Here is a 9,920-nt window from a genome sequence, read left to right as displayed (position 1 = left end):
AGCGAGTCGGGAGAAATAGAGGATAAGCCTCGGTAAAAATTTGGTTTAGATGTCAGGGATTCTCACTCGAGATATTTTTGGAGCTCCTCTACTTAGGATTTCTATATTGTGCATCAGCGAGCTCATCGCCACGCTGCACTGAAAAGATGACCTTTAAAGCTCGTCTCTGAAAAGACTGAACACAAAAAAAGTTTTGTGTTTGTCCTTGAAATGTACATTTTGAAAAATCGAGCCAGTCTTCAAAAGGGGATGTGATGAAACGCGGTAAATATAAACTTGAAGTCCTACTCGGGGTATTTTCAATCATCTGTGCTGAGTTGTGATGTGTGTTATAAAACAAACATCGAGAGACTCACTGCTGGAAAGGGATGAAATGCTGTTTGTCCTCGTCGTCTGTTTTGCCATGGGCAACATCTGTAACGTCCATCACTGGCGATCACAAAGACATTAGTTATCACTTAAAACAACTGGAAAAAACAACAGGAAAAAAAACCCAGAACCATCTGGTTTTCATGCAATTTAACAAACGTGCAACTCTGGACAATGTTGCCTGATCCACTGGAAACAGAAGCGGAGCCGAGCGTTGGATCTCACTCACCTGTTGCTTGGCATGAGCGACAGCCAGCGAGATAAAAACACATTCAGGATTCTTGATCTCAGGCTTGTAAATGCCTTTGATTGGTTAATTCCACCCAACTCTTTCCGAAACTGTGCTTTTTTTTCTTTTTTTTTTCCCTTTTCCCCCAGCTAAGAATAATTTGACTTCTGAGTTTAACACTCTTTTTTTTGACTCTGGTTTCAGTCCATCTGCTCCAACACCAGAGGAAACCATTTCTCATAAAACCCACTCATCATCTCGCCAAAAAACAAAAAAGACCATTGCTAAACCAATTTCCACTGACTTCTTGTGCCAAGAGAATGGAAGTATTTTCTGGGGCAGAAAGCAGGTGTTCCCATTTCACTCAGCACTCTGAATCCTTCCTTTTTGTACTCCCAGTTATCCATGCAACTACACCATCAGAGAGAAATGGCACAAATACTGTGGACATTGGTAAATGAACTCACCTGCCACGCCAAAGGGCCGCCGCAGTCCGCTGGTGTGTTTCTTGCCCTCCTTCAGCTCCATGCTGCCTACTCTGATGATCTGACACACGAGAAAGAGCCGCTGCCTCATCAAGTCGCTGCTGCTCAGGTCCTGGATGCAAGGAGGGTAATATATTGGTGGGACGTTGAGCGAGACGGTGGACACAGAAGACAGTAGTGCAGTGAATGTGGCTGCAGGGCACATGGCAAATATTAGAGGGACTCAAGAAATTGAAGGAAAACATACCACCTTTCCAACATCTACTGTACGTGGTTGTTTTTGGAATCTGGACATGCGCTGAGGAAGCGAATAGAACTATAAAACTCTTGCCTCTTGGCTTCGATTAGTGTCGTTTTATTGCATTATGTGGCACACACGCAACGGGCGAAGCGATGTTTGTGTGGCGACCGCTGCCTGTGTCGCCAACGTAACCGGCGGCAAATGACTGAGCCAACTGTATTTAAATATTCAAAGATGTGCGGCGAGTGTGAGCCGCTCATTCAAACTTTTAGGAAAATTAGGAGCGATCCGGAGGGCAAATTGTCTTCTTTGTCACAGATTTCAGGGAACGGTTGGATTGTTTAAATCCAGAGCGGGGGTTGGGGGGGATATAGTCAGAGGGTTAGGATTCAGTTACCGTGAACAGCGCTGGCAGGTTGTTGAGTTTTTCAATTTCTTTAGGCATCCCCATACTGTCCCAGCGCACCAAGAAGTTCTCGCTGCATGAATTTAAATAAGAATCACAGTTAGAGATCCCATTATCAGAGGTATCAGGAGAAATAGAAGAATATGGACGTAACTAAAGTGGAAAAAACCCGGCCTTACTTAAGCAGTTTTATCAGATAAAAACCCCAAATGTCAGGAAGAAAGATTCCGAGCTGCTTGCATATATGGAAACAATGTCTACTGATCCTATGGGTGTTTGCCAAACACACAGATTACAGCTGAGAGGCCTGGATTATTGCCATGGCTTATAGGAACAACACCATTAATAATTGTATAATCTACGCATCAGTTTAATTTGCACCATTTCTGCACAGTTTGAAAAATGCCCGTCTAGTGTGATTAGCCTTCACCCTTCAACCCCTGCAGGAAAGTCAGAGATCAGCTACACAACAGCACCCACTGAGCTTTTCGGGCATTTCCTAGGTTTTACACATATAAATATTAATGACTATCTGATGCATTCCAGGCTCTCGCCAACAAGGTTCACACAATGCTTTTTGGTAGAGTTGCTGAGTGGACCGGAATTTTGAATCCCATCCATAGCAACACTACCGCACCACGCATTTATCTTCAACCAGCCGTCATTGAAAGTATGTGTGTGTGTCGCATAACATAACACATTATAAACATTATTTGTTTTCTGCTCATTGTAAATATAATTCGTTTGACAAAAGTTGACAAAAACCCTCAGTGTGACACTTGATGAGGAGAAAAGAGCGGAGGCGCTAACCTGATGAACTCAGACTGGTCAGGGTCATACAGGGACATGAGCAGCTCGGCGTCTTCTCCGATGTTGCACACAAAGTTCTTCAGGTTCATGAGCAAACTGTAGGTGTGCACCGTGCTGAACAGGGTCTGGCGCCTCGTTTCCAGGTTCTGCAGTCGCGTCTGCGTTAAAGACAAGGGCCCCCCCGGCGGTAAATGACACACAATAACTCACGCGGACGTACAGCAACTAATACAGTATCAATAAATCAGAACCCTACCTTCTCCTCTTGTATCCTGTCATCGACGCTGCGGGAGGCGGTCTCGTGTGCCCGGAACAGACTAACCGTACTGGTCTGGTCAGGATCCAGCGTGTTTCCCTCCTCATCTCTCACCACCAGGTCCAGCCCCAGAATCCTGAGCGGCAGCGGGGATGAGACCGCGTCAAATGAGTTTACCGAAACAATCTCAGCCGCTCTGACCCGAGTACATAAAACTTTACGGCGGCGTTTATGTCGGGAGGCTTTTCATTGCAGCACAAGGAGACGGCGGTGCTCTCACCGGTTCCCGTAATCAATCTTGGCCGTTACTTTCTTCTTCAGCTCCACAAGGTCATCCTTGGGCAGCGTTCCTGACACTATCTGAGATCGATATTCCATGAGGCTGTAGGCCATCTGCTGAACGCTCCTGAACAGAGTCGTCTTGTTCGCCTGTCAGATAAACAGGGAATATGATTATAGTCGTACAACCAGCGACAACACGAGAATTTGTACAAGTGATAAGAAACAGAAAGGAGTGCAGCACTGTGCGTACTAGGAGGAGAACAGGCAACATTCACATACCACAAAGAGATTGTGCCATATTTGTGCCCATTCTCGTAGAGTCGCCCCAAGCTCCTGGACCAGGGGTACATCTGCTGGAATAATTATTTCCTGCTGGCTACCAGTCGCAAGAGAAGAACAATAACATAATTAAAACAAGTGAATTTTCTATACGTGATCAATATTTTTTGGGATGTTTTTCCCCCTACACAGCCAAGGAAAGCATTACAGCATCTTCACTAATGATAACAACAACACAGGTGCTGCAGTGTTTTTGGTTGCGAGGCACAAATCAAACTGGATTATCGTCAAGTTTACTGATATGTGATCTCACCCTACTCCCTCAACTGTAGCCTCCTTTAAGTGGATGTAGGACGCTGGAAAAATGCCCTGAGGAAACAAAGAGGCAACATCAGTGTGTGTGTGTGTGTGTGTGTGTACAGAGCACCACCAGCTTTTTTTTGGGGGGGGTTTTTTTGTCTGTCATATTCTGAGATCACTGGCTTGATCACGTTTCCACGATTAAAACAAGATTTCCGATCGTTTCAGCTTCTTAAACGTGAATATCTTCTGGTTTCTTTGCTCCAGGTTACAAAGAAATCATTAAACACTGAATCACTTTGGTTTGACAAACACTGATCGACATTTTTTAACATTTTCTGACATTTTATGAGACCAAACAATTACGCGACTAATCGATGATGAAAATAATCGTTACTTGCACTCATACCACATGTGTATGTCTTGAATACACCTGGAGTAATAGACCTTTTTAAAGCAGATATTTGTCAAAATGAAGGACAAACATTTTAATAATTGTGCTGTATGAAATCAAATGCACAGTACTGTATATTGTATATGACGACAGTGAATACAACAGAGCACTAATAACATCCTCACCTTGTGTGATTTCTTGCGTAGTGTGTAGCCCCTATACCAGCCTGAGAAGATATGAGACAGGTGATGATAGGTTCAACTTGTCAGGAGGACAATGTAACAGTGTCATTTACATCATTATACGCCAAGCTGCATATTGAGCATGGGCTCGTTTACATTTCATGAGAGTTCCTGCACAGTAAAGGATGTGTCGGATGTGTCGGGGCACGCCGTGCGCTCGGCTCCACTCACCTTCCAATTTCTCAAGTATGTGCACCGTGTCCCCCACCTGTAGACGCAGCTCCTGCTCGCCACTGGGATCATAATTGTAGATTGCTGAAGGACAAAGTGGGACTGACTCATTATGAAAGGACGACACAATATTCAGCAACTACTACAAAAGCAAAGCAAGTGGTTTTGTTCGCTGCCTGGCAGGACCTCTGGCAGGTTTTGTTCCTTCTCAAGGTCCAGTGAAATAGAAATAAAAAAAAAATAAATAAAAAAAATGAAAAAAAAAGTCCCCTTTCAATTACTCACATAGGAAAGAGCGTGTTTTTTAAAAGATTTGGATCAGAGGTTTTGCAGTCTCTCTCTGGGAAAAGAAAACCAATTTGCCCTCCTTGTCGCATAACTTGGACCGGATTCTGGATCTTTGATTTAGTCCTAATTTAACAGCGGCGTGTGTTTGTGCAGTACGACTGTGTGAGTCAAACCTCTAAAGCATTTTGATGACTCCTAATTGAAACGGATGCCCCGAGGCCGTGCTTAACGTTCCAGTAAATGGACTGTTCTGAAGCAGGTATCCTCGGTGTCAACAGCGAGGGGGCAGAGCTTAAATGGCGGTGGCATCACAATCGCACCGCGGTGGCCTTTGGTCACACTCTGCAAATTCCGCCTCAACCAAATGGCCCAGTCTGACAGTGTTCAGTGTATTAAAACCTAACTGCTTAACCAGGCTACATATGGGGACAGTTGACACAGACACGTATGCAACACCAGTCAGATGTTGCAAAAGAGAAACCTCTCCACAAAAATACTGTAGGCGAGGGTCTTTGTCACGACTTGAGGGAGCTGCAACAGAGCGCAGCCACTCGCACTCTGCAGCGAGAAGGAGGAACTGTGAACCTAACTCTGCCCGGACTTGCATCATGATAATGCCTGTTGCCCGAGGCCAGATTTCACAGCACGTTTCAACTGGCTCTGCTTATCTGAATACCAAAACTTGACTTAACACCGAGTGTGACTCGGCCTCGCACTCCTTTATGTACTAATATGCAACAACATGGAGTAGTTCAAATTTTATATTAGGGCTGTAACACTTATTTGATTATTATTGTTATTATTACGAATCAATTACTCAATGAATCGACAACTATTTTGATTGTCCTTGAGTTGTTTGGAGTGTTTGGTTCGTATAAAAGAGAAATCCTTAACATATTTCAACCATTTCATGTACAAAACGACTAATCGATTAATCAGTTATGAAACAAAATGTGTTCGTTGCTGCTCTGTTTTATATTATATTGTTTTAGAAATGCACTTAGGTCTAGGAATATTGCCGAAATTGTCACCTCTGTGTGTGAACAGTGTCAAATGTCTGAAATGTGAAAATACAGCAGGAGAATCTACAGAGAAATTCTCCCCGATCTACCCCCGGTCCCACCCCTTGACTTGAATTTTCCAGAAATGCTCCTCTTGTTGTGAAAACATCTCATCCAGAGACGGTCCCACGCTTCACCCTTCATATGTGAAGAGGCAAAAAAACTGTCCAGACCCATTTTCCGGTCATCAAAAGAGACACTAAAAACCAAAAACCTCAAACTAAATATTCCTCCTTTTCTTTTTCCGTTCAGTTCTGTCTCAACTTGTGAAGTCGTTTTCTTTAAAAAGAAAAAAACATATATATAGTAGCATACTGCACAAATGGCCTCAGCAGCGGCAGCAGGAGCAATATTAACAGAAACACGCTCTGAAGAAAAAGACATTTGCCTGTAGTCATGCTGAGAGTGACAATGGTGCATTCACTTAGTTGACACAGTGTCCGGGGCCTGGCAACCGCCTGGAAATATGCCAGTGACAGGAGCCCAGTTAAGCACGATGTGATGGCACACTGCCTCAGCTAGAGCCAACAGTCTGGGCCTCGGCAGCATCACTTGTCTGTACAACTGAGACACACTATCACCCCCCCCTCTTTAACTTGAAACACTATGGTCGGAGCTGTTGTTATAAATTCCAATAAAGCCCTTATCTGCTCAGGTTTAAGCTAATGTGCATACTAATGTTAAATCAAAGCCTCTCCAATTCCCTCTGAATGATTTATCGCAGAAGTGGATTAAATTAAATTAAACAATTTAAGAGTGGCGCGGCTGAGCTGTTCGAGCGGTTGCTGGCAGCTCATCAACGCAAAAGAGACTCTCCTGTTCCCGTCCTTCACTGGGTGCGAAAAGCAGAGCGCAAAACAAATATTTGATTGCGACCATGACACAAATAACACAGCACATGTACAAACACAAAAGGACGCAACGTACGAGAATCAACACTGCAGCACGCCGCGCTGTGCAAAGGTCTTGAGACACCACTTGATTTGTTGTTTTAGCAAATAAAGCTGTAATGACCACTATGAATATTTATCACTTTTTTAGAACACCTTTAGAAAATACAGGAAAGGGCTCTACTCGCTTCGGCACGGCACGGTTAAGTTGCGTTTCCACTAGTACCTGACTGCCGGCCACTGACTGGCCAGAGTGACGTCCAACACAAGATTCAAGCCGAACAATGCCGAACTGTAGATCCGTTAAAAAAAAAAGACTTAACAATCCTAAAAACGTGTGTTAATCCCCAACAATTACCTGGGAAATGTCTAAAATCTCAATATTCTGGTGTTTTTAGCGACAGCACTGCTGCTATTTTGAATTAAGCGATTCTAACGATTCTGTTACACTGAAAGCAACTGCTTTACAAGTCACTCGTCAATCGTTTGCACGTGTCACGGGGGTGGAGTGGCTCAGTGGTTAAGACCCTACCTTGTGTACCAAAGACATCATGGTCGCAAGTTCGATTCCACCCCTGGCTAATTGTACTTGATTCCATTGTAAGTCGCTAAATGACATGTAATGTAATGTAATGTAATGTGTCAAGTGTAAAACGAAGTCGCGGCGGTTTCATGCAGCCGTGCGGTGATGACTCCGCCCACTATATTGTCGAGCTGGGCCCACAATAGCATGACCCTGGCTCTCACAAATATCTGGTGTGAAAAATGTCTAATATTATTATTACTATTATTAGTTTTATTCAAGACTTGAAAGCCACAAATTAAATTCATTGACATCTTTCTGATATAATATAAATCCAACGTTCAGTCACGTCATTCAAATCCAAATTCCAGCGATGATAGAACTTGATATTTGGACATAAAAACAACAAAGCCGGCGGTGACCTGAGACTTTTGCACAATATCTCACATTAGAATAGAAAATTGGGAGGACTTTTATTGTAAGTTGAAAAACCTTCAATCTAATGGAAAAAAATGCGTATAATGGGACACGTGCCATGCCTACACTCTGATATAACATACTTCAGAATAAAGAAATCTTTACAAACTAAACTTATTACAAACTTAAAAGCACCACTCACTGTTACATAACTTCATAGCAGAATGGAGACCGATAGACTAAAAAAAAAACTGATTTATGCCATGAATATGTTACAGCCACTGTAGTGATTATTCGGTGGGCCACACATCCCTTATGACACTTGTGTACCAGCCAACTCATCTCAAGTGCTACCAAAGCACTTGGAGAGGGACAGTATCTCTACAAAAAATCATTAGGTAAAAGCAAGTCTATTAAAGTTTGTTTTTCAGCCAATTCTCCTCAGGCAGGACATTTTAAAAACCATAAAGACCTCGGTAGAAAAGCCTCTTGTGGCCCTCTTGTCTCTTGTCTATAGTCTAGACAGCAAGACTGATCTGCAGCTCTTAAAACAGTGCCCCAGTTGATAAGACCTCATCGGTTACCCATAAATCAGAGAGGTAATTCTGAGATTTCCAGCTAATTGTAAAGAAGGGGATAACGCTAGACCAGTGTGGGCTCATCATCTTTAAAGCCTGAATAAAAAACCTGCTGCTACAGTTTATCTGGTGCATTTTTCCTTAATGTAGCAAAAAAATAATTATTCCGAAATGAAGTTTTAAAAGTCATGACTGGCCAATCCCGTGCCGAGTCCCACCTCAACAGAGAAGATTAGTGTTGGCTGCAGGCAACAGGGATTGTGCTGATTGCGATCCACGAAGGCCACAAAGTCCCAGCCGCTGTGGGTTTGTTTTGCTAACAAGCACGTCGCCCATGCAGCACGGAACACCCGCGCAGGAATCAGCTTTAAGCAGCTCTTCTTTTTTCAAAAGGGAACTCATTTGCTATTCGTTGCATAATATCGCCAGGTGGAAGTTGCGGCTGAGCATTTGAAACCCAGCTCACATAACCAACACGAGAGCCATTTTTAAGTCACAGCATGACACAGCAAATGTCATTATTAGACGCGCAAAAACAATCCAATGCAATAATCGGCACTCTAAATTGAATGTCATAACTTTAACAGCTATACATTACAGTGTCCTTCATTCACTTAGATGTTTGAGGTTTCATTCTGCAGAGTGACGTACGTGCAGAGGACAGTTTCACCTTCATCTGCTCTCACCTTAAATCTTAAGCGTACGGTGTTTACGCACGAGTGGGATTTACAACATCATGTCGAGCTTGGTGGTCAAACCTGCGGCAACCTGATGCACCCACAGGGTCATGGTTGTTGTCGAGATATTAAAAATATTAACATCTTGACATCTCATTCTGCACATTGAAAATATGCAAAACGTCTCTTAAACTAATTATGTTAAAGTCTTAAAATGGCAATTAAGACTTTTGTTGCATAATCCACGAGAGATTTTCAATGAGTGACGATGAAAACAACCTTGCCCTAAAAGCAAACAAAGCCACAGGACACAAATTGTGTAAAGTTAACAAACCAGGGGCTGCACATATTCTTCATCTAATGATTTTAGTGAATAACTTTAACTTCTAGTGCAGCACTTGGAAATTAACAGGCTATCCTTTTATAATGGCGTCACAAATTCGCTGTAAGAGATTGTGATATCTTAAGCCCCATATCCACATCTCCCAACACGATATAAGTGATATAATCAGGAACCCCGAGATCTCGTCTGTCATCCCACTATATAGTCGTCTCTGTTTGAGCACAGCCTGGGCTGACTAATCGGATTAAAAATATAAGACCTCATACAGGGTCTGATGGCATTTTAGGGATTAAGTACAGTGTGAGTGACTCCTGCCCTGTTTCTGAGGCCCAATAGCTCAGTCTACTGAATCCAACAGAGCCACAGTTTTGAATAACATACTGGGAACTAAAAGGATTAATACCAGAGAAAAATCCTCCACCTCAGTTTCTAAAATAAAACTAGACCGAAAAATGGGGAGTCACTGTGCTGCATACCAGTAAGCGTCAACCTGAATTTGTAACGGCAACAGAGCACAATAAAAGCAGCAACACACTCACCGACCTCTTCCTTATTAGGTACATAGGACACCTAATAAAGCGCCGGAGGTGGCACCTCTGCCGCTTTATTAGGAACGGTCTTCTGCTGCAGCGGCCCATCTGCTCCCACGTTTTACATGTGCATTCAGAAAGCGTTTTTG

At 43.1% G+C, this 9,920-nt stretch overlaps 1 protein-coding gene across 3 annotated transcripts in view; it reads right to left on the bottom strand.

The window, feature by feature from the left end:
• Positions 1-9,920, bottom strand: part of dock5 (dedicator of cytokinesis 5) — a 28,009-nt gene that overhangs the window by 15,635 nt on the left and 2,454 nt on the right. For all 3 annotated transcript variants that reach the window (XM_044026068.1, XM_044026070.1, XM_044026069.1), the window contains exons 2-11: positions 4,465-4,548; positions 4,237-4,277; positions 3,671-3,726; positions 3,358-3,454; positions 3,077-3,225; positions 2,797-2,932; positions 2,541-2,698; positions 1,722-1,803; positions 1,066-1,195; positions 357-429 (exon numbers count right to left, since the gene is read on the bottom strand). In XM_044026068.1, the coding sequence (XP_043882003.1) occupies positions 357-429; positions 1,066-1,195; positions 1,722-1,803; positions 2,541-2,698; positions 2,797-2,932; positions 3,077-3,225; positions 3,358-3,454; positions 3,671-3,726; positions 4,237-4,277; positions 4,465-4,548 (1,006 nt within the window). The remainder of the gene's footprint in view (positions 1-356; positions 430-1,065; positions 1,196-1,721; positions 1,804-2,540; positions 2,699-2,796; positions 2,933-3,076; positions 3,226-3,357; positions 3,455-3,670; positions 3,727-4,236; positions 4,278-4,464; positions 4,549-9,920) is intronic.

This window comes from Solea senegalensis, linkage group LG5 (genome assembly GCF_019176455.1).
Source record: "Solea senegalensis isolate Sse05_10M linkage group LG5, IFAPA_SoseM_1, whole genome shotgun sequence".
NCBI classification, from domain to species: Eukaryota; Metazoa; Chordata; class Actinopteri; order Pleuronectiformes; family Soleidae; genus Solea; species Solea senegalensis.
The sequence above is the reverse complement of the archived record's forward strand: the minus strand, read 5'-3'. Positions and strand labels throughout refer to the sequence as shown.